The sequence below is a fragment of the Protopterus annectens genome, chromosome 2.part0 (genome assembly GCF_019279795.1).
Source record: "Protopterus annectens isolate FY-2018-M chromosome 2.part0, PAN1.0, whole genome shotgun sequence".
NCBI classification, from domain to species: Eukaryota; Metazoa; Chordata; order Ceratodontiformes; family Protopteridae; genus Protopterus; species Protopterus annectens.
In genome coordinates, this window is record NC_056728.1 from 1,938,203,923 (window position 1) to 1,938,230,433 (window position 26,511).

At 39.6% G+C, this 26,511-nt stretch overlaps 1 protein-coding gene across 1 annotated transcript in view; it reads left to right on the forward strand.

Moving 5' to 3' along the window:
• Nucleotides 1–26,511, forward strand: part of LOC122792903 (CUB and sushi domain-containing protein 1-like) — a 4,548,980-nt gene that overhangs the window by 1,134,357 nt on the left and 3,388,112 nt on the right. Inside the window, exons 18-19 of the mRNA XM_044060461.1 lie at nucleotides 1,822–2,009; nucleotides 2,374–2,568. Coding sequence (XP_043916396.1) covers nucleotides 1,822–2,009; nucleotides 2,374–2,568 — 383 coding nt within the window. The remainder of the gene's footprint in view (nucleotides 1–1,821; nucleotides 2,010–2,373; nucleotides 2,569–26,511) is intronic.

The following is a 26,511-nucleotide window of genomic DNA, read 5'->3' on the forward strand; positions in this document are numbered from 1 at the left end:
AATCTATCCCAACCACTAAAAAGCCATTGCACTTAAAGAAATAACATTTAATATTTCAGCAAGTACTGTTTGTATGAGCTGTTTAATATAAAGCAGACTGTCATTTTTTAAAGGAGACATTGCATATAAAGTTGCATTAAAGGAATGAAAGTTATTTCTGATCCGGGTTTAACTCGTAAAAGTATGGATGTTGCTCTAATTATTTGAAATCATTCCTGTAGTAACTTTTATATATCTAAAAAGCTATATTTTTTATACTTTGTTTATAACATAGCATGTCCTTCTTGGGTGCTATTTCTTGTCAAGTATACTATCAGTAGCACACTCCTGAACCATTTTGAAAACCTAGACTGTAACTTAACATGCATCCTTAGTGTCATTTGTTGCATCTTGTATTATATTTAATAGTACATTCCTCAACTATGCCAAGATATCAGAAAGTGTGCTGCTTCACATTAGTTTCATCATAGTAATGATTAACCTTTAATAAAATGAATACTTTAACCTTTTAAACTGTAACTGAAATTAACTGGCTTTAATTTTTAAATCCTAAATGAAATTAAGTGGTTTTAATTTCATATATAGCAAAAATAATCAAACTCTAACACTTTTAAAAGGGAACTAGTCACCATTTGAAGTAGGGAAAGAAAGAAAGAAATGCTTTACCTTGTAAACAGTAGTATGCCGTACAGGTTCATAAGTGTTGAAGCACTTATTTAAATTAATAAGAATTCAGAACCATGAAATACATTGATTTTCACTTGTCCTTCAGTGTTTTGCTGTTTTGTCTTTTATTAACCAACCATCTCTTGTTGCATTTCTTTTCAAGGAGGTTGATAGATTCCAGTCCATTTCTTCTACATTTTATAGGATTGTATTTTTCTGTATGAAGTCCATTGCATCTTCTAAGTTGTTATAAAATGTTCTTTCCTTCTTGAAGGTGAATCCTTATTTTCTGGAAACAAGGTTTGTGATTTAATTTTGTTTTTATTTAAGCTTTTAACAAGTGGCATGCATGCTTTTCACTTTGGCATCACTAATATTGAATAGTCATTGTCAAATCTTACACAGTATTTTTTTCATTTTAACTGGATAATTAGTCCACACAGTTTTTAAGACTAAATTCTTATCTTGACTTAAGGAAAAGCTTATGCTCACTGACCTTGGTGAAGGTTTTTGTGTTTTTTTAAAGATGAGTTAGAAAGTGATCTATGTGCCCTTTTGATGTCAAACGATAAAGCTTCAGACAGGTTCAAAGTTTTAGGCAGCGATGTACTTAGGAATTGAATCATGATATCTCCTAATTCTTTTAGAAATCCTGTAAATCCTAATGTTATTCCTTCTAGATCTTTTCTTTAAGTCTTCTTTTTTTCCCCAAAATAAGTTGTTTTCTTCTGAAGCAACTGAAATTCTGATGAAGCAATAATGCATCTGTTTAGAGCAGGAATATGAACTTAGGATTTGGAAAGATGATTTAAAAACACCTGAGAGTGTGTGTACTGAAGATGTTTCATAAATTTACCTTTTCCATTGTGATATGAACCCTAACCGATGCATTAAAACATTTTGTGCAACAATATATCTGTAACTGCTAAAAAAAAGTCAGGAAACTAATAGAAGCTTTTCATTTACAGTACAGCAAAGGATTTATAAGGGCAAACTATTGTACAAATTGGTTGTGTTTGGCTATATATATAGTTAATGTACAATGGTGAAACGTATATTAAATTATCACACAAGATTTGTTGTAACTGTAAAGCTGATTTTGAAATGCTGCGGTATAAAGCATAGTGACATGATCTGTGTTGTTTCCCCTTTCAGTTTTAACATGGAGCCAAGTTATGATTTTCTACATATTTATGAAGGTGAAAACTCGAACAGCCCACTAATTGGCAGTTTCCAAGGTTCTCAAGCACCAGAAAGAATTGAGAGTAATGGCAATAGTCTTTTTCTGGCATTTCGTAGTGATGCATCTGTCGGCATGTCTGGATTTGCCATTGATTATAAAGGTATTTTAAAATGTATAACAGTACTATTTCATTATTAAAATTGTGTCATTTTGCTAATTTTGTAAAATAGTTATGTTTGTAAAGGTAAACAAAACAAGAGATGTAATATAACTTGCAGTAACTAAAAGAAACTCATCATCAAATGATCACATAAATTGACCTTGACAGTGTATAGCAATTCTGAAAACATATTTCCTTTGTGCAGTACTAAGAGATAATGAAGATGCCATTTTGCTTAGAGTATTATTTTTGTTTGTTTGTTTGTTTGTTTGTTTGTTTGTTTTTATAAAATTGTGTGTAGAAAGATAACTGATTCTTAGCTTGGCTAAGCCACTAATTACTGATGTGCTTTATGTATTTACAGAGAAGCCAAGGGAGTCATGCTTTGATCCTGGAACTATAATGAATGGTAGTCGTGTTGGGACAGATTTTAAGTTAGAATCTAGTGTAACATATCAGTGTGATTCCGGATACAAGATCACAGGCCCTTCAACTATTACTTGTGTGCTTGGTGGAGATGGAAAACCTGTGTGGAATGCAACACTCCCTTCATGTACTGGTATGTCAGTTATGGTTACATATTTTATGTCACTTTTCATATTGTATCAATCTTATCTTGATGTTTATAATTCTCCTGTAAAACAAATAAGTGTTCAATGATTTACTTCTTTATTTGTTTATATCAACCATCAGATTCTTAACCAATATATTAACTCAACCAATAACTAATATTAGTATTAAGAGAGAGACTGATTGGCAATTGTCTGCACTATTTCCATACAAGTCCCCCCCCCCCCACCTGCTTTCCCAGGCCTTTATCTGATCTTTTTGCTTATCTACATCCACCCTCTTTAATTCATTCACTCCAATGGTGCTCAGGAAGTTTGCACTGTAACTTCCAATGGGTGGAGCCTTTTGACCAAATCAAATCATGTCCTCACATTTCAAACAGATGTTCATATCTCTGGAACCATAGGGGTTATGAAGAAGTATAAGTGGCAAACTCTTCACCACAAACTATTTTTATAGTGGTATTATTCTGTAGGTTCTAGGTCTTAAACTGAATTGTATAAGTCACAAACATAGCAATTATTATATTTGCAATGTTTTGTAAACAACTTACAATATCTCAGCAACCACTTAAATTACACACATATTATCAGCAGCATTTTATTCATTTACCTGAGTGCTTTCATATGAGGCTAAGCGTTTTGTCTGTGATACATGGTTGTTGAGGTATTTACAAAAATGTGAAAATAATATCTATATTTATTGTTATCATAAAAAACAACAGTTAATATTTATTAACCTGCACTAGACAGAGGTCAAATATTAATGCAGTTAGGTTTGACATTGTGTGAGCTTTAACATAAAATCTTTTAAATCCTTGTACATAGCATGGTTTTAGAAGTATTGATGTAAATATGAGCAATGTTTGACGCCTAGATGTGTCAGCAGGAGTTAACTGTAGATGTACTTGGCGGTGTCACTCGTATGTAATAAGTTAATCTCTACCCACTCTAGTCTAATCACAGCAAGGATTTGATGACAGACACAGCAGAACAACTCAGTGCCAAGCCTCCTGGTTGCTGATACACAGTTACAATAACTGGGAACAGTTATTAAACATCACATCTTATAGAGCTTTAGAAGATGGATTGCAATGTGAAGTAATGTGTGGAAAAGGGTCTAAGCCTTTATGACTGTGGAATGGCAGTAAGTGGGTTGTGGCAGTGCATGATGCAGTAAAGTGCTGTGGAAATGCATGATGGGTAAATAGTCATGGCAAAACATTCTATACTAGGCAGCTTTGTCTCTACAATGTAAACATTAGTCTATGCTCAATTTGACTTTACAGAAAAAATATATTTATTGCATTTTTATATAACTGTAAATCACTACAAACATGAAAGCAGAAGCAGGACTGATCCAAGCAATGTTTGCAGTAATCAACAAAATATACAAAAAGTCATGTATAATACAGGCACCTTTCTTTGTGTATTTGAATTTTATTCTACAAAGGATGTAAGCTGTATGAAGGGCAGCAAGACTTTAAAAGGCAGTTTTCAGACCAAAGTAATACACCTGCTATAACAACAGATTTGTATAGCAGATTTTTACATTTAAATGTACTTTATTTTTGAAGAATTCCACAGGCCAAGTAGGACTATATTATGATTTATTTATTTATGTGTGCATGTATGTATGCATGTTTGTATTTATTTATGTATTTTAGTCCTCATGAAGCAAAATGGAAAGCAGTCTGCATGCTTAGTTGCTTACCCAATAAAATGATGTGGAAGTTTGCAGTATTGATACAAGTCTCAGTGCCAGAAAAAGGACATGATGTACGCAATGTGCACCACCCATACTGTGAAAATTGATGTTTTTTGTCTGGTAAAAGGTTACAAATGCCATCAGTGTGATAAGGAGCTCCTTCTTTCTTTCATTCATTGAAAGAGAAACAGGCAGCATTAGTATTACATGTAAGTATATCCTTCTTTCTTTCATTCATTGAAAGAGAAACAGGCAGCATTAGTATTACATGTAAGTATATCCTTCTCTGATGCAGGTGTGGTGCATTATCACTTTCAACACGAATTACCTCCTAGAAAACAGTAGGGCATCTACCTTTGCTATACAAATTAATTTTTGAGTGTCACATAGTTTCTGTATCCCACAGTCTGTATCATGCTGGTAGAATGTAACAGGCAAGAGTGACTACTGACATTATCAGATAGACAGAGTGCTACAGACTACACAGTAAGAGCTACTGAGATGCAATTATTAAAACTGGTAATTATACTGCAGGTTTTGAACTACTGAAGTCCAATTTTTAGTTTCTACTATAGCGTATCCATAAACAAGCAAATAAAAAACTGTTTATTACTCTAAAATATCAAGTTCTATGATATGTTAAAACAAAAGCAAAATAAAAACATAAATGCTTAAATATTTATTATTTTTGCAATACATATTTAAAAGTTTGTATTTTGCATGTTGCTTTGTTTTAATGTATTAATTCACTGGCACACATATTTTTTTTCTTTATTTCAAGTATCCTTATTAAACATGATATTTTTAAAACATGACATCCCTGCATGTACAGTAGTAGAGAAGCAGAGAAGAAAAAAACATAATACAATTCCCTTTGTTATTTTCATGCAGCACACACACACACACACACACACACACACACACACACACACACACACGCACACAGATTTACATACGTACACGCATACACACTCATATATATATATATATATATATATATATATATATATATATATATATATACTGTGTGCGTATATTATATAATCGAAACGTTACTTCAGCGAATGGCACTTACATCAAAAATGCCATTCATCGAATTTGCCCCCCACTAATTATATATACCAACTCTGAGATTGCACTACAGTGAGGAAAGGTCAAATTTTCTGATCTTCAATGTTCTGCGATCTCACTATGAACTGTTCTCTGAATGGAATTTTCGATGTAACTGCCATTCACTAAACTCACTTTTCTATAATATAGACCCATATATATATATATATATATATATATATATATATATATATATATATATATATATAGATAGATAGATATGCAAAGACACACAGACACACACACATATATATATATATAATGACATGTATATGTGTGTGTGTGTGTGCGTGTGTGCGTGTGTGCGTGTGTGTGTGTGTGTGTGTGTGTGTGTGTGTTTATCTATTTTTTTTAGCAATTCGTTTATTGCATTACATAAATTGGTGCCTTCCCTCCTTCTTGTGTACATCATTATGCATGTATTGCTCCCAGAGATTCCATTTATTTCTATGTAATTTGCTTCTTTTATTTTCTTAATATTCCAAATCTAGCTCTTTTAACTCCTTTACAAAATTCAGTACTTCAGTTACATTTGGTTTAGATTTTGATTTCTGTTTTCTGGTAATTGCTTTTTCTTTTTGTTTGATGCATTAAAAGTGCCATTGTAATAGTTTTTTTTTTCCTGGAAATGCCTACACCCATATTTATGCACAGCAGACAAACTAGCTAAATATTCCCAAAAGCAACTTGAAAATGATGGAGATCTGATGGGAAGAACGGGGTGCATGGGAGTTTAGGGAATTGCAACTATTTAAAGTGGGTCTGCAAAATACAACAGGAATGATAAGAAAGAAGGAAACAGACTTTAAAAAAGAATGGTTACTACTCACTTGGATCTGAGTACCCAGCAGCAAACATGTAAAAGCTACCCTGATGTGGTGGCAGTAGTAGCAAAGCAGGCCGTCACTTGAAGATTGAAGCAGAGGGAATCCCACCACCCCGATATAATGGAGGTTAAGCCCCTAATGAGATCATTTAGGAATTTGGAATTGCAACTTAAGGTTCAGAAACATGCAATATGGTTAATTAAAAGGTGGGAGATGTGGATGAAAATGGAGAAGTCTGAATAAAAAGGGGTAGAATTGACATGAAAGGTGGCTTTCCCACATAAGAATGACAATATCCAGGACACAGTGAAAAGTCTATGGGGCCAATTAGCTTTATAAATATTGTAAATATTATGTAAATAGTTTTTTAGTTAATTTCCAACAGAAATGAATTATAAGAAGAAGAATGGGCTTGGACACTCTTAATATGCAGGATAAGAAATTTGAACTAAGATTTGGGAGAAGTTGAAAGAATGAGCATAAAAAATGTGTTTTGAGACAAGAAAATAAACACAGATAAAGTAAAAGGATAAATGGTATCCAGACAGGCTTATAGTATAGTATAGTATAGTATAGTATAGTTTAGTATAGTATAGTATAGTATAGTATATATAGTGAATAGTAAATAAATAAAAAGCGTATGAATACATTATATGTTAAAGATGATGAAATGCACCAAAATAGTTGTTTGTCTATAGATGTTGGACAATGTGAAACTTTGTCACATGTGTTTGTCACAACTGGGTTAACTGAAAAACACAAATAAATAAATAAAGCTAATTTTCCGTAAATAGCCCTTACTGTGAGTCACTGAGGCATGAGCAGCTTGCCCTCATGGGCAACTTTGTTATGTGCTTCCTCCCACCAAACTCATGAACAGAGTAGACATATTAGCACTGCACATACCTGACTACGGTCTCCCTCTTCCATGTTGGCTATCTCCACCAGAGACTGGCCATGTGAAGTGCATCTGTGTGATTCCTTTGTCCACAGAGTGATATGTGCAACATGTCCAGGATGTCAGACATGTGGAACATGCATTCCTGAAGCTCCTCATGCACACCTTTTAAAACACCTACCATCTTAACAAGGGCTGCTGTGTTGTTATCTTTTCCTTGTATGATGGCCCTGCAAATCCAGTGGGTTGAAGACATTGAGACAGTAAACTTGGATGCATGCTCATCAGCAATGATGTCCACACTCATCTTCTCCATGCTGAGTGGTGCTTGCATTAACCAAGGGAGATAGCATCACAGGTGCAGACATCCCTTCCTGTGCAAACCTACCTATCATTTCCTGAATATATGTGTGTGCTACTAAGCATCTGGGCAGAGTTCTACAGGCACATAGGTTATGTTCATTCATGATTTGGGGATCTGGACTCTTCATTGCCTGTCTCTATCACCCACACCATGACTCCTGGTCATGACACACTTTATCTGTCGCCATCATCATCATCATCATCATCATCATCATCATCATCAGAATCTTCCTTTTTTCTGACATCAAGCAGATGTATATCCATTGTGATGGAGGAGTATGCTAAGAAGATTCCCTTTGGTGTGCTTCACGTTCAAAAAAAAAGTTGGCAGGCATGACCAGAAGAGGCTACTATGGTTCTCAGTAATACAGCCTGGTGACTGGTCGCGACAGAGGCACTGTATGTCGCAGATGTAGCTTGGTGAATGGTCATGATAGAGGCACTGTATGCAGCAGATGCAGCCTGGTGAATGGTCATGATAGAGGCACTGTATGCGGCAGATGAAGCCTGGTGAATGGTTATAACAGAGACACTATATGCAACAGATGCAGCCTGGTGAATGGTCATGATAAAGGCACTGTATGCGGCAGATTCAGCCTGGTGAATAGTCATGACAGAGGCACTGTATGCGGCAGATGCAGCCTGGTGAATGGTCATGACAGAGGCACTGTATGCGGCAGATGCAGCCTGGTGAATGGCCATGACAGAGGCACTGTATGCGGCAGATGCAGCCTGGTGAATGGTCATGACAGAGGCACTGTATGTGGCAGATGCAGCCTGGTGAATGGTCATGACAGAGGCACTGTATGCGGCAGATGCAGCCTGGTGAATGGCCATGACAGAGGCACTGTATGCAGCAGATGCAGCCTGGTGAATGGTCATGACAGAGGCACTGTATGTGGCAGATGCAGCCTGGTGAATGGTCATGATAGAGGCACTGTATGTGGCAGATGAAGCCTGGTGAATGGTCATGACAGAGGCACTGTATGTGGCAGATGAAGCCTGGTGAATGGTTATAACAGAGATACTATATGCGGCAGATGCAGCCTGGTGAATGGTCATGACAGAGGCACTGTATGCGGCAGTTGCAGCCTGGTGAATGGTCACGACAGAGGCACTGTATGTGGCAGAGCTCCCTAATGGTGCAGCAAGGAGAACAGGATTTTCTTATATTTGCTGCATAGGGATCACTGAGGGTGCATTATTGGGGACTTTTATGAGGGTCCCCAATATAGATACCTAGCACTCAGTGAATGGTGCAATTACTGATGCAATCATTTGAGTAGATGCCATCCTGACCTTCTTAGCCTGTGTGAAGAAGAAAACAAATGAAGTGGCCTTTAGATGTAATGTAAGTTTTATCACACTTCACAATACAGTCATTGTTTTCTATACCTTACAAATGTCATTATTATGAGCATTCTTGTCTCCTGGCTCAGGAGGATAATTTAGAGAACAATCCTCTGCACAGAGGCAAAGGAAGATGTTTATTTAGGCAAATAAGTGTTTATAGCTTCATTTAATTTATGAATTCTAATACATTCAATATATAAGCATCCCATTTATGTCTACAATGTGTCAGACATTGACCTTCTTACAAATAGTACTTTCAAATGTTTTAATCAGGGGGTCCATATACACTGTATTGTCTAAAAAATAACTTTTGTATCTAAATCTCCATGAGTACATTTCAAAAGCTGTGTTGTGCCATTCATTTAATAGTTTAGATATTTTCTCCACCTCTGAATGTAATAAAAAGATTGATGATATTGTTCTTGTGTGGAAAGGGACTTTAAATGAGATTGAAAATCTTATGATATATTTGAACACAATTGCTTTTAATGCTTTATGTACAGTGCTGATTTTAAGAATATTAATTACTTTGGTTTGGTTCTTTACAAATCTGGGAACTGACTCGTCTAAAATTCATAAAAAGTAGTGCAAAGTAAGTTATACTTGAGCTTCATCAGTATGCATGTGCAAAGGTTAAATGAAAAGTAGTGAGGGGGTCAATTCATTAGAATCAGTAGGCTTATAATGGTCATTTTCACAAAAAGGGCTTTCCCTGATGGATAAACTTAAGAACAGATGTTATACTGAAATGTTTTTAAAAGGCAAGTTAGATATCAAAGAGTTATGCAGATCAGAATGAAAACCTTCCTGGTTAATTCCTAACTGCAATGAGATAGGCGAATCACTTCTTAGCCTTTTGGCTAAGACAATGTATGTGTAAAGCAGGTAGTCAGAAGTATAAGTCTGAAAGTGTTTTTGTTTGTCTGTGGTTCTTAAAAATTCTGTGGATAAATGTAGCATTAAGAATTAAGACTAACCAGAAGATTCTGATTTTTCCGAGTTAACTAGTATAATAGTGGTCCAGACCACTTTTGTGGAAAAAAGAGGCAAGTATTTATAAGGTATTTTTTAAAGAAAGTACATTTTGCTTCAGATCCCATCAAATCCAAAGGGATGCATAAATGCTATGATTATAACTACTGTAAATATTTAATAACAGGCTGCAACTTTGTAAAAATAAAAGAAAGACAGATTTTTATACCACTTCCTATTATTCACGCAGATCAAGGTATGTTATTTTCTGCAAACTTCTGTATATAATGCCTGGCTTTTTTATAGGAAAAACTATAAGAAAACTACATTATAGGGTCTGTGAGCACATGCATAATTTAGACTGAGAATGATTTAGGTAAGTATGCTGGGAGTTGTAGTAAAAGTAAATGCTTTAATTTTGCGGTACGTTGGTGCAGCTATTTAGTCAAAATCCAATACTGCACCTCACCTAAAACATGTCTACTTCTGCCTAGTTCATAGAGTGCAGCAACCCTGCACTTTTCTGAACAGATAATGCCTTGAATGTGATATATAAAGAACCTATTGGTGTTAGCCTCTCCTTAAAAAAGTTATTATTCCTTGAAAACCTTTTAATATGCCTGTATGACTTTACTATCCATGGAAAAAAGTAACTACTAACCCTCATCGCTTACCAGATACAAGGGAAGAGGAGACTCTGATTATGTACTCATATATTCATAACTTAGATATTTCTGAGAGCAATCCATATGTTTCTTGGAACAAGAGCATATCACTCATTTGTTTTCTCATTATTAAAAGGCCATTGCTTTCATTGTTCGGTGTTTAATCCTGTTTAAATTAAATGAGATTATATACATATTGCTTCAGATATGATATATGAAGCATAAAGAAGCACAGCCCTGTATGAGAATGAGAGAGCAAACATTCTAGTTACTCAAAATTTTCGCCAGTGTTACCAAATGCAGTAAATAAGCTACACCTTGGCCACACAGTACCCCAAACAGGTGCAATGGGAGACTATGGAGAGTGTTTCCTATAAATGATTTTAAACTGGAGAGGTTTGCTTATATACTAGGCAAGGGGAGCCATGTTTGCACATATCCAGTGCCTAGTATATAACTAGCCCACTCTCCGATAGTAGTTAAGGTAAAAACCTGCCATAATGGGCAGTCAAGTTTCCAACCATTTTTCCAGCAAACCTAATTGACATGGGCATCCTGAGGCAATGTAGTAATTGCCTCATGTATACTGATGACCAGTTACTCCTAAAACAAACAAAAGCAAAATGTGAGAGATGTAGTTACACTATGAATTTGGAATCAGTTCTCTCACGCAACAAACCGGACATCAAACAGGTTGTCACCACACAGACACATCACCTCTCACACAAAACAAGGTCACAACACATAAACCCACATAAGTGGAAGTACTCGATAGAAGCCTACAAAAAGATCAGTGACCTCCCAAGTGCAAACTACTTGCATGCAATGCAAAGCAAATAGAATCCATTACATGAACAACACATACCAGTGTCTCAGCAAATAAGCCTGTAAGACAAAGCACCTCAAAACCAAATGTCCTGGTCATAGGAGACTCCATAGTGAGACACACAGATGTTCCCCTCACCAGGTTGGACAAGGAGAAGGTCATAGCTGCCTGTCAGGTGCCAGAATCCATCAAATCATGCATGCACTCAAGTCACTCAACAACAATTACTGTCATAGTACATGTCAGCGTGAATGACTTAAAAGGTACCTCTCTGGACTATATGAAGAGAGAAATGACTGAACTTTCACATTATGCATCCTAGGCAGGTATGTCCCTAGCCCTAAGCAGCAGTCTACCTTTACCCAGGTTGATGCCACAATATAGACAAAAAAAGATTGACTTCAACAATTGGCTTAGCTTCTGGTGTCAATCCAGTAGGATCTAGTATCTGTTGACAGACCATGCTGCTTTACCAGAGATGGTCTTCACCTATTTACTCTAGGCTTTCAGATACTGGCAAAGGTGCTTGCCCGCCCATAGTGCCTTTTTTAGACAATGTCAAAACAACAACATTTCCAATGTAAAAAAATCTACTTGAGACAAATTCAGCGTTATGCTGCTTAATGCTAGGAGCCTAAGCAGGAAACTGCACTCCCTGGAAGCACTCCTCATCTTGGAAGATGCTGATGTCACTGTAGTCACTGAGACCTGATTCAAGGCCACAGACAGCACCACAGCCTGGCAGGGGTACAAAGCCTTCCACATGTTCAGACCCCAAGACTAGTGTGAAAGAACCAAAGGTGAAGGTGTATGCATCTTCATTAAAGCCAAATATACCTTGAGACTGGTTAAACATTATGACTTTCTTGACCTACTCCAGGTCCAATTAACTATAGGTAAAGCAACGTGCTACATCATTACTGGCTACAGATACCCGACCATGAACCAACAGAAGCACACTATTTACCTGGACTTACGAGACTCACTCACTATACAGCAAAACACTTTGGGTGTGGGTAACTTCAACTATCCTTCCATCGATTAGGTGACATACATGGACATAAACATACTCACCCTGAGGTTCCTGGACTTTGACAATACAAATGCCCTGGAACTATTCTGCACCCCCACAAGGGGCTCAAATGTCCTAGGCTTAGTACTCACCAACATGAGAGGTCACTGCACTTCCTCCTGTGTGTTGCACTCCCTGGTAAGGTCAGACCATAAATCTGTCTCATTTGAAGTAATGATCAGATCTGATACCCCCACAGGAGCAAAAAACACTGACAGATTTCCCAAAGCAACCTACAGTCTACTAGGCAATAATATAAAACATTTCAACCCCCCCCCCCCCCCGTGCAAATACCACCAATGATGACTCCTATGCAGAGGAGTACACAAATGTCCTGTTTAACCACCTAAACAACTGTATAGACTCAGCTGTACCTGACTAGATCAAAACCTGGTCCTCCCAAAAAAGCAGGCCACCCTGGTGGACCTCAAGTATAAATAGGTTATATAACAAAAGGAAGAAACTGATGTCTAAAAGCAAGAAGTTAGTTACTCAACAGAAGAAGAAGTGGGTAGAACTGTCTTTTAAGCTAGAGAAAGGGGTGGCAGTCATAACCATATATTATAATTACAGAAAAAAGAATAGAGTTATCCTAAAAGGGATTTAGATGCATCTATAACTGAAATTGCAAAATGTTAATACTTTCTGCTATTTCATAGCACCTTAAAAAGAGAAAACAAAGAAAAATATTGAAGGTCTGTGTTTGGGCTACTAGCAAAAAAAAAAAAAGATTCATACCAGTTGTTAGAGTATTCATCCAAGGGAATTAGAGTCTAATGGTATCAAAGGTTTAATAATTTTCTTAACATTGCCTTACTGCTTAAAAATAACATCTAATGCCTTGCAAAATGCTAATGTTTCTACTTACACGGTTGCTCTGTAAAAGGGAAAATGCAGTCCGTCAATGAGAAATCTAGGGCTGCTAAAAACATGATCCTTATTCACGTAATAGGTTCATAGGAGGTTAAAAAACTATTGGTCCTAAGGCCTTTATAAGCCTAGACATGTTATATCCTTGTTGCCTTATTGAACAAGTTGTATAGTCTATATTGGCAGCATGAGTCTGTAATCAGCACTGACGACCCTTATCCAAGAAGGATAAAGGTGACACCTGCGGGGTAAATTTACAGTCTCCCATTTAGTTAAGTTAAACTTAAATGGGGTCATTGAGGATCTCTGTTTTATGTAAATTGGGAGTTTGTTCCAGAGAAGTGGCAATATCTAGGAGACATTTTTGTCTCTCCAGCATGTCCTATTAATGTCGCAGGCTAGGGTAAGATCCTTAGAGTGAGTGAATCTTGTCCCGTTTGACTTGCGGATGTGCAACATTTCCATTAGGACATGGTCTGAGATTACTCTATAGGCCAGGCACAAGTCTCTTCTCAGCAGCCTATAAGATACAAAATGCAATGACAGGGCCTTCAGTCTGTCCATGTAGGTCATGTGTTGAAGGTGCTGAATTTTCTTGGTGAGAAACCTCTGAGGTCTCTCCAGGTACTGCAGGCATCTGGTGAGGTACATACATAAGGGAGCACTGTACTCTATTAGTGGTCTGATGAGGGATGAGTACAGGTGAGTTATAACATACTTAACACTGGATACGATGCCTTTACTTATGAGATGTGCAACATAGGAGGTCTTCCTTACCACTCTTGATACATGTTGATCAAAGTTAAAATTGCTGTCAACCTGTGTTCCCAAAGTTTTCACCACAGGATTTGAGCTAAGGGGGTACTGTTAATATTGCAATTTGCAGGGACTTCCCCTTTGCTGAAAGGAATGATTTTTTTTTTTGCATTTAGTTTACATCTGTGACTTTGGCACCAATCATTTGTCTGCATAAGCCCTTTTTGTAGTATGTCAACATCTTTGTGGGACTCAATGATTGCACCAATTTTACAGTCATCAGTGAACTTAGTAAGTCACAGGCTATCTATCTTCACCTAGACATTTCAGAAATAGATTCCAAACAGTAGGAGGTCCAGCACAGATCCTTGTGGTACACAACTATTTAACTGTTCTGCTGGTAGAGTTGGAATCCCCAACTTTGACTCTGTGTGTTCTATTGGTGAGACAGTTGGCTACCCGTCTAGTGACATATGGGTTTATTCCCAGCTGGGTGAGTTTCTCAATGATGCCCGAGTGGAGAATTGTGTTGATAGCCTTGGCTAAGCCAAGATAGGCTGTATTTACTGTTTTGCCTTCATTCAGGTCTTTGGTGACATTCTCAAAGATGTTCACCAGGTTTAATAAGCATGATCTACCCTTAACAAAGCCAAACTGGGTCGGGTCAAAAGTTTGAAGGTCACCTACATCATTGCTGATAACGTCCATGATGATTCTCTCCATGGCCTTGCAGATAAGGCTGATTAGGCTTATGAGTGTATAGTTCCCAGGGTCGGTTGATGGGCCGCCTTTGTGCAAGGGAATTACTGTTGCTATTTTCCCCTCTGCTAGGACAAAGCCAGTGCTTAGACTGTTATTGAAGAGAGTGCCAAGTGGTTCCACTATGTCCTACTTTAGACCATTTAGTAGACAGCATTTGAATGTTATCTGGTCCCATAGGGGCTATGTTTTTGGCCATGGAAAGTGTGGTTACAACCTGCTCTTTGAAGATACTAGGTAGAGAACTGGTGAGAGGTATACTTTGGGGTATATCTGGTGGGGACAGGTAGGGTGCTGTTTGTGCCAAATCTGTCTGCTAGCAGGCTGGCAATGTCTTCAGGATCAGTATGAGTGGTACCATACACTACTAGTTCGCCACAAATCTGGGCCTACTCTTTTACATCATTGATGTAGCAAAAGAATGTCTTGTGATTATCCTTAGCTAGGGATATTAGCTTAGCTTCATAATTGACTTTAGAGGACTTTACAAGATATCTAATTTGCTTGTTCAAGCTGTAGAAGGTCCTTCCACTGTTGAGTCAGTTCCCTTTTGTTCATAGACATTCGTTTCTTCCTCTTGTTCTATAACTTATTTAAGCTTAATGTCCACCCGAGTGGCTTATTTTATTTATTTATTTTTTTGTGAGGACCTTGTTTTGCTCTGTTCAGGTATAGCTGAGTCTATACATTTGCATAGGTGTTTATACAGCGCATTTGTGTACACCTCTGTATAGGAGTCATCGATGACAGTGTTACCAGGGGGGTTGAAACTATTCATGACATTGCTTAGAAGCCTATAGTGTGCTTTGAAGAAATTTGTCATCCTTTTTGCTCTTGGGGGTGGTCAGTTATGATTGTTACTTCAAACAAGATTGATTAATGATCAGACCTTACCAGGGAGGGTGACACACAGGGGGTAGTGCAGAGAACACCCTATGTTGGTGAGTACGAAGTCTAAGACATTCAAGCCCCTTGTGTGAGTGCATACTGTCTGCTCCTGAGCAGTTGTATTAAAGACCAGGAACCTTAGGGTGAACATGTTTGTGTTCATAAATGACTCCCAGTCGATGGAAGGATAGTCGAAATCACCCATGACCAAGGTGTTTGGCTGTATAGTGAGTGACCCAAGTAGGTCCAGGTAATGAGAGTAGTTCTTTTGGTTCATGGTGGAAGACCTATAGCTAACAATGACATGGAAGGGGGTTTTACCTACTGTTAGTTGGACTTGGAATAGATGTAGGGAATCGTATTGTTTGACCAGACTTAAGGTATATTTGTCTTTAATGAAGATGGATACACCACCATCTTTGATTCTTTCATGCTCATTTTGAGGTCTGAAAGTGTGGAAGATATTGTGGTCTTGCTCGGCTGGCATGCTCTCTGTGACCTTGAATGATATCTCTGTGTCTGCACAGACATCAACATCTTTCAAAGCAAGGAGTGCTTACAGTGTGTGAAGTTTGCGATTTATACTCCTAGCATTAAGTAGCATAACCCTGAATTTGTCTCTAGTGGATTTTTTTACATCGGGAATTTTGTTGTTATGACATTGCATAAAAAAGGCACTATGGGGGAGGCTAGTACCTTTGCAGTAACTGAAAGCCAAGAAGCGACAGGTGAAGACCATCTCTAGCAAAACAGCATGGTCTGTCGACCATATCTTGCCAGGCTGACAAATACTGGATCCCCCTGGATTGACACCACAAGCTAAGCCAATTGTTGAAGGTAAACATTTTTTGTTTATATTGAGGCATCATCCTGGGTGAAAGTAGAATGCTGCTTAGAGCCAGGGACATACCTGCCTGGGACACATAATCTGAGAGCTCGGTCATGTCTCTCTTCATGTTGTCCAGTAATGTACATCTCAAGTCAGTCACTCCAATATGGAATATGGCAGAGTCATAATGGTACTTGTTGACAGACTTGAGAGTGTTCATGATCTGATGGATCCTGGCACCTGACATGCAGCTGACTGTGACCTTCTCCTTGTATAGCTTGGTCAGGGGGACATCTGTGGGTCTCACTATATAGTCTGCTCTGACCAAGACATTTGGTTTTGAGGTGCTTTGCCTTGGGGGTTTATTGGCTGCGACACTGTTGTTTGTATTATTATGTTTAGTGGATTCTGTTGGTCCTGTAGTATGTGTAATAGGCTTGCTCTTGGGAGGTCTCTGATCTTTAGGTTGGCTTCTCTCGAGTACCTCCACATATGTGGATTTATGTGTTGTGAGCTTTTTATGTGCAAGAGGTGAAGTGTGCTCTGACAACCTCCATGATATCTGTTTTTATGTGAGGGAACGGATTCCAAATTCATAGTATAAATACATCTCTCACATGTTGTTTTTGTTTGTTTTACAAGTAACTGGTTGTCACTATACATGAGGCAATTACTGCATTGCCTCAGGATGCCCATGTCAATCAGGCTGGGTGAAGAAATTGTGTGAAACTGTCCATTCATTGTGGCAGGTATATACTGTAGTAACTAGTCAGGAGTGTTCTAGAATGACCAGGTTTTCTGTAAGACTAACAAAAGCACCTACTCTAGGGCTAGGGGTAGAAAACTGCATCAGTGATTCACAATGCACAACTGAGTTGCTCACAGGGCAGGTGTACAATCTCTGAGCAGCTCTGTTAAACTAAGCCCAAACCCCTGCAAACACAATGCTTAAATACAAAGTTAACAAATTTTAAACAAACTAACCAAAGGGAAAGACCAAAACTAAGCCTTAGTCCAGCAGTTTCCAACTCAGACAGTTATTTGGCTGCACACTTCTGCAACAAGGGTTCAGAGGGGCCTTCTTAATGTAAGATGGTTGGTTTTAGTGCTCAAATGATACCAAGCAATCTAGATTCAGCAAGCCTGTATCTAGCCAATGCTAGAAATGCAGAAGTACTAGAAATTCAAAGTGCAGAATGATCTGATGAGATGGGACTGGGAGGAATGTCCAAAATCAGATTTATAGTAGGGGTGGGCAACTCAAAAGCCACCAAGTTTATGAATACAGCAATAGTTGCTTGGGTGGGTGGGAAAATAAAATGCAGACAGATATCAGCAATATTCAAGCAGAGTCCAGCAAGCAAGCCAAACAAGCACTCCAGCTAAATAGAGATGGCTCCAAATATCCATGATGGTACTTGTCTGAGGATGTGGACTGAATGTCACAGTTCTACATAAAATGTCCTTTTACCTTTCTGTCATGATCTAAAAAAAATGCTCATACTTTTCTTTGCTGCATTAATCAAAACTACTCTTTCTAATAGCTAGGAGATCAGTGAAAAATCATATCTCCATTCCATTAGATTATCTGGAATTTATGGGAGAACTAATTCTCCCTATATTAGCTGTGACATAATGTGATGAATCAGGCAGCTGGGATAAACTGGTTTATTTCTGTGGGACTCACTCTTCTTGCTCTTCATAAATAGCTGTTTTAGAGGTATTTTAAATAGAGATAAGGAAATGATGAAGCAAAACATTACCACCTTTACCAGTCGTTGTACTAAACAACATTTTTATCCATGCTCCTAATCTGTGCAGTGACTCACTCCATACTTAAAGCTATTTAATTAAAGTTGTGCTTACAGCCTTTTAAACCATTCTGAGCAACTTTCAGTATAGATCAACTTTTCAGCATGCTGAATGAAGTTCTTCAGGTAGAGTTAAAGATTTTATGGTGCTGCTCTGATTCGGTTGTTCTCTGCTGAATACTGTAATAAACTTTTGTGATATTTTATTGAGTACTTTATACAAAAGCTTGACCCCTTAACATGAATTGGAATAACGTTTTGTGCATGATCCACTGTGTGCTTATTTAATGTATATTTCCTCCACTGTGTGCTTATTTAATGTATATTTCCTTGTGCTAATTTGTTAAAATTATAGAAATTGAAAAAAGTGAAATACAAAATATATTAGCTTAATGTACCACTCTTAATATTTTGATATATTTTTGTAGGTAAATTTTAGCAATGTCATTCCATGGTGGATGTCAAGAAATGCTGCACCCAGTAACTATTTGTTGTAAAATGTATATATGAATATCTTATGGGCAGGATTCACGAAGACTAGCATGGAGTGTAAGAGTAATGTAAGACGGCAGACAGGCAATATGTCTGTTGAGCGATTCAGCAATAGCTGGTAGGGGCGTGCATGAGAGCTTCTAAAGCTACTCTTGCACGGACAGTGTTATGGTATGCAAATTACCTAATTTGCTGCTGAAAGCTATGCAAATGAGGTAAATTTGCGATCCAGGAAACACTAACCTGTCCGTGTAAGAGTAGTGTTATTTGCAGAAATGTACTCCGTTGGTAACGGAGTACCGTTCTGCAAATAGCTAAACAGAGCTATGACAGCTTCAAATAAAGGATGCATCTAGATGAAGAAGCATGCCAATGGCCAAATATAAGGCCATTGGCATTTGCAAATGTTGTAAATCATTAAAATCCATTTTCCCCGATCGCCTATGTTTAAGCGTAGCGCAGCGGCGCACAAATGTGCAGCGCTTTAAATAAAATGAAACAAGTGAAAATTAGCCACAAATGGGCATTTTCACTAAAAAGCTTGTTCTACCATGTAGGTGAATGGCAGGCTGAAAACAACATGGCCACTGAGTAGTGGTTGCTAACGGTGGGAAGCTCAGTGCGAGAGATGTAACCAAGCATTAGTAGGCAATCATATGCAAATGAGGATAAGGATAGTGAATCCCAGTTTTCCCCGGCATGTGAGCCATGTCCCTAGAGTGTAAGTGTAGTAGTAGGGGAGTAGTAGAGTAGAAGATAGGTGACATCATGAGGGGGTATGTCTGAAAGACTGTAAGCTGAATGGAGCACAGTGGCTTGTGTTTGCCCTGAGTTGCTCATGATTACAAGAGGCGTGTCTACAGTTGTCCTAGCTGAAAACAAGAAACCAAAGAAGTATGCCGTGGATATATCTGAAATTTCTTGCAAACGTGCACACAGTGTGTGCGCACGTGTGTGGCCGTGTGCGCGTGTTTGCACAGCACTGCCCCTTGTGGAAACAGAAAGGGAAAAAGGAAGGAAAAGAAGTAGTAGGAAGTTAACCAAGGAGAACTAGCAGAGCTGCCAGGTGAAATATATCAGAACCAGCCAATTACACAGGCAGTAGACTAGCCCAGCCCAGCCCAGCCCAGCCCTTTAAACTCTGCAAACAGCAGTCTACCCTTTTTTTTCCCAAGAACTCTGCAACACTGCAGTATACAAAGAGTGAAAACTTAAAAAGCTTAAGTCAGACAAAATGTTAGGGGCTGCTATTGCTATCATAAACCAACATTTGCAAGGTGCTGAGGTTGATGATGTTGTGAATGCTGCAGTGCAACCCACAGTGAGGAGACGGAGAAGAGTGTACAGACCCAGGGTAATTTACCAGGCGCTACATGAGCTGGAGATAGTGGAGCACTATAGAGTGGACAGAGACCTCCTGCAGCAAATTGTTGAGCTGTGCTAGCCACACCTCACACACAGAGCCAACAGAGGGGAACCCATCCCAGTGGATACCAAGGTATGTGTTGGCCTACGAATACTAGCTACAGGTACCTTCCAGAGACCAACTGGTGATATGATGGGGGTTTCACAGCCATCAGCATCTAGAGTACTGCACCAGTTCCTGGATGCCATGTCAGCACATGTCTGTGAGCACTTATATTTCCCCAGTTCCAGTGAGGCATTGGCCAGCAATATGTGTTTATTCCACCAAATAGCAGAATACCATGAGGTAGTGGGTGCAATAGACTGCACACACATACACATCAAAGCACCACCCATGGAGCGGGGTAGGGCCTACATCAACCACAAGGGCTTCCACTCCATCAACTGCCAGGTCATGTGTGATGCCCAGGGCATAATAATGAATGTGTGTGCTGGCTGCCCTGGAAGCTATCACGATTCCCACATCTGGCATCTGACGCAGCTTTACCAGAGATTTGCCAGTGGGGTCATCCGTGATGGTCACCTAGTGGGGGATGCTGGATATGCACTGGAGCCGTGGCTGATGACACCCATCAGAAATGCACACACACCCGAACAAGAAGACCATAATGAGGCACACTCACAAACAAGAAACATTATTGAGCGTGTGTTTGGGATGCTCAAGTCATGGTTCCAGTGCCTGGACACATCTGGTGGAGCCTTGCAGTACTCACCACCTACATGTACCCAAATTGTCATGGTATGTGCCATGCTACACAATATGATCCTGCGAAAACAGCTGCAGCAGGAACAGCATGGGGCAGGACCAAACAGCCCCCCACCATTGCCAAGGCCTGCACAGACACAGGGTGACTCGGAGGAGGAACGACCTGAGCCTGCCCCAGTAGGCAGAATGAGGCGTGCCCAGTATGCCCTGGTCTTGGCAAAGAGGCAACACATTGCACATACACTGAATCAGTAAGAACCCTGGAAATGACACCTCTCTCTGACTCGCACATACAAAAAAAGGGATGCCTAACTTGACACTACCTGTTTTCAAACATGTATTGGGAGTGTACTATGTGCATCCAACATAGTCAGCCCTGCAGCACTACCTGAGGCATGATTACCCTATTTTAAGCAATATAAAGCAGTGCTAAGCACATTTTACCACTATTTAGCATATTTAAGCACAATTGCCTATGCAGACAGATAACAACAGGCCAGGCAGTGTGATGTGGGTTGTGTAGGCTATGAAGTCACAAACTAATATACGTGAAATTGGAAGCTAAGATCTGTAGTACAGTAGTATGCCTGAAGCCAGTACGATAGGCAACAGTACAGACTGAAATGGAGTACCTGACATAGCAGTGCAGGCCTAGCAAATGTGTATAAGTGTCAGGTAAACCCCTCATCCTATGTACACCCATAGTAACAATCAGATGTGCCCCCTGGGTAGAAATGTACAAATAATAGCTGTCCCCCCTGTATGTAGAAATGTTGATAAGTTTATGCAAACTGACTCATGGAATCCCTGCAGGCACAGCGTGCTTCCTGTCGATGTACAACACAAAGATGAGCCCTGAAGTAAAAACCAACTTGATTATTCACTCACATATAGTATATATGTCCATACTGGGCATGCTCACACACACAAACAAATTTAACAAATGTCAGTCAGCAACATACTGAAATGTCATACTGGGTATACTCACACACTTAAATAAACGAAGCAAATGTCAGGCAACAACATACTGAAAGGTCATACTGGGCATGCTCACACACTTAGGCCGTGTCTGAGTACAGCAGTGGGCCACACATATCTGGCAGTTGCATATATTTTACCCCAGTAACCTGTCACTATTCACCAATCCTGCCTTGTGCACACAGTTATATGAAAACAGACACATATAATATATTGGAACCCTGTCATAATCAAACTATGTACCACAAGTACTTAAGTTGTTCACAGAAAGTGAACAAGCAAAGAAGATCGATAAACCTGCAATCAGTATCATGAATAAACAATGTGCACTCCAAACATTATCCAATCCATGTTCTGGCAAAATAATCTGTGAAGGAGTCCATAGAGAACCATGACGCTTCCCTCCGCTATGTCATAAATAGCAATGTACACTCATATATGTCCTGAGTCCATGCAAACTGTAAATGACTGACATTGCTAACATCCTGTTAGACAGGCTCAAAAAAACATACCCCCCTCTCACTGACAAAAGGCCCTATCATCATACTTGGAGATTGTGAAAGCACAGATATCACATATAGAATGGGTAAACAGCTCCTTCCAAACCTGAAAACACGGCGTCTATGGGATTACATTGTTTCCCTAGCTGTGTCATAAGTGAACTCCAGAACAAACAGACCCTGCACCTGAACAGTCTGTTGAGCCTCACCCTCTACACAGGATATGAAACTGTTGAATGTGTTACAGCAACATTTGGCACACTCCACAAGTGTTGGTGCACAACAGATCATGGGAACTATTGTCTTATAAGCCTATTAAGCCTGATCTGCAAGGCCATGGAGTCCATCATGATGTAACTCATAAACAGAGTTATTGGGAGCCTACAAACACCCAACCCTACCAATTTTGTTTTGGTCAGGGGCAGATCATGGTTCCCAAACCTGCTAGAGTGTTTTCAAGGCAGTCACCCAGGACATACATCAAGGAAATGAGCTACACATGTCCCACATAGACCTTGAACAGCCCTTTTCCAACATCCTAGACACATGTCGTATCCACAAAATCAGCAACCTGTGCATAAATATGTATGTCATCTGATGGACTGCCAACTGAGGCACAGATAGATCACACAAGGTAAGAATTGTGGTCTCCTGTTCAAGCTGGTTACAACTGCTGTCCCCCATGGCTCAGTCCTGGGACCCCTCCTGTCTGGTGTATACTTTTCAGAAATACAGTCAAACACACAAGGGACATGTTTAGCAAAGTTTGTGGATGACTGCAAAAAAGTTGTCATAATCAATGTTTGGGACAACAGAGACATCCTTAAAAAGGGTCTCAGTCAGACAGATGTGGTGTCAAAATTATGGCCTCAAGCTACAGTCATACAAATACCACATAGGTGCCAACACCTTAAATATGGAGGTGATAATAAGGGATCTATGGACACATGTGGATAGTCATCTCTACTTCCAGAAACACATTCACAAAGTGGTCAGACAATCATGCTTTGTGTTCCCACAAACTGCCAAGGTCTTTGCATGTAGGTCAAAGGAGGTTCCCTCTACTCATCAGTCATGAGACCCGTCAGAGAGTACCACAACACAATTGTGATGAATCTGACTAGACACCTGCAGCAGCTGGAAAGACCACTGAAGTACCTCAACAAGAGGATTACTGGCCTCAAACAGTTGCCCATGCAACAAGACTGAACTTAACTCAGTCTGTACTCTGTTGCATACTGTCTACTCAGGAGATCTCCACCCAACAGACAGGTCCATGTCATGGCAACACTCATCTGCTTTGAGTTACAGCTCAATGGCACTAAATATATAGACCCAACTGATATTGCCAACATCCTGGCAGATAGGATCAGTGCTAACTTTACCCCCCTCTCACCAATGAAAGAGCACATCTCGATAATGGAAGACTGTAAAGTTGCTGTCATCACTGCTGCACAGGTAAAAAACATTCTCCAAAGCCAGTACCACAGCATCCATGGAACCAGATAACATCCCAGGCTGTGTTCTACACAAACTACAGAATTTACAGGCACCACACCGACGTACCATGTTCAGTCATAGCCTCACCTCAGGCTTTGTGCCTGCTGAATGGTGCACAGTGATGGTTATCCCACTACACAAGGGTAGAGACACCACGGACCCCAGGAACTAGCGCCCCATTAGCCTGATGAGCCTGCTCTGCAAGGCCATGGAATGTATCATCATACAACTTATAAGAAAAGACATTGGTAAACTCCAAACTCTGAACCACAACCATGTTGGGTTTGTAAAATGCAGATCATGTCACCTAAAACTAATAGATGACACTGAAGCAGTCACCAGAACTGTAGACAAGGGTAAGGTGGTTCGCACAGCCTATGTAGATCTTGCCACGGCTTTCAACACCATCCTCCACTCTGGAATTATAGATAAACCCATTAACCTAGGTATAAACTGCTATGTCACAAGATGGGTTGCCAACTGGCTCACTGACAGAACACACACTGTGAAAGTAGACTCCAAGTATGACTTTGGATCACTGATGAGTGCATTACCACAGTGCTCAGTCCTGGGTCCTGTCCTGTTTTGTATCTACATCCCTGAAGTAAACTTTAACATGGAAGGTCTGTGGCCAATGAAGATTCCATATGACTGCAAACTAGGAGCCAAAAATGTAAATACTAAAGATGTGGACATCCTACAAAAGGGACTCACTGAGACAGATGCCTGGTGTCAAAGCCATGGCCTCATGCTCAATACCAGTAAGTGCATTGTCATCCTCTTTGGTAAAAACTCCGTAGCCATGAAGTACAACATTGGCGGTAGTATACCTAACACTGAAAGTGTGATAAGAGACCTTGGGTCACAGGTGGACAGTGGGCACACCTATGATAATCACATCCCCACAGTAGTCAGGAAATCCTTCTACGTGGCACACCTCATCGCAAATGGTGTCTCATGCAGAATAGAAGAGGACATTGTTCCCCTCTACTCATCTCTCACTAGATTCATAATAGAATACAATGCCCCTTTTGCTATGTACCTCACAAGACATCTACAACAACTGGAAAGCCTACAGAAATACCTCACAAAGGGCATTAGTGGCCTGAAATACATGCCATACACAGACCGTCTCAAAATGCTCCAGCTGTGCTCTCTCGCATATCACCTACTCAGAGGTGATCTCTGTCTAACATACAAAGCTATGTCAAACAAAGAGCTGTTGGACATGCTCCACGTAAAACACTCACAATCCCTATGATCTTCGGCCATAAAACCCAGAGTTTAATACAAAAGGAAGGGGTGTATCCATTTACCTTATGGATACCCACACCTTCAGGTTAGTGGCACAGCATGAGGCCTTGTAGACCATGCAAGTGCAACCAACATTGGGCAAAGCTGCTTATCAGATTGTAGCCTGCTACAGATCACCTACCTTGTTTCAGGAACCTCATTCAGTATTCCTGAGAATAGTGGAAAATATAAAGGTCCTATCAAACACCATTATATGAGGAGATTACAACTACCCAAACATTGAGTGGGAGAATTACTCATGTACAACGTCCTTTGCCCAATGTTTCCCAGAGTTTAAAAACTGAAATGCCCTGGAACAGCTGGTCACCATGCCCAGTAGAGGTGACAACATACTGTACCTGATTATCACCAACATGGGGAACCAGTGTTCCACAACAGAGATAAACCCCACGCTGGTAATATCAGATCATAAAGTAATCACACTGGACATCCACACCCCACCCCCCACTCAAGGAAACCACTGTGAAGACATCTTCAAAAGCAAACTGCACACTTCCCAAGACCAAAGTTGAAAGTTCCAAAGCCCCCTTGCTATAGGATAATGCTATACAATCTGCCAAATTATTTACAAGTGCATTCTATGAGCATCTACAGGGATGCATGGATCAAGACATCCCAAATAAAACCAAGATGCACTCCTCCTAAAAATAGGAAACCAATCTGGTGGTCGTTGCACATAAATAAGCTATACAACAGAAGGAGGAAATGAACACATGATAGAGCAAACTTCACAAAAGGAAAGGCATCACTGATCATTATTATGAAGAAACAATGATCGTTCATAAAATAACCCAAGGCCAGTTTCTAAAGACAAATTGCCAAGGAATGTAAAAATAACAACCACAAAGCCTTTGTTAGCTATACCAAACATTTAGGTGGCAACTCTCAAATATGCTGTCAGCTACAGCAAAATAGCAAAAAGATACACTGAACCAACTTACATTGCCCACATCCTGGGGGACAAGTTCAGTGCAAACACCCCCCCACATCACCCCCAAAAGGGCCCGTGTCCATCCCAGAAGAATGCAGTGCACCAGACTTCATGGACATGCATGTAAAAACAGCCCTCTCCAAAGCTAAGAACACAGCATCAATGGGGCTGGATGGTGTCCCAGGCTGCAACTTACACCAGCCCCAAAAAGAACTACACCCTCACCTACATTCACTGTCCAGACTCAACCTTACCACAGGCTATGTACGCAAAGAATGGCATACAGCAACAGTCATCCAGCTCCACAAAAAGGGTGCCACAACAGAACCAGGAAACCATTGCCCTGTAGGCCTACTCAGCTTGGTCTGCAAAGCTATGGA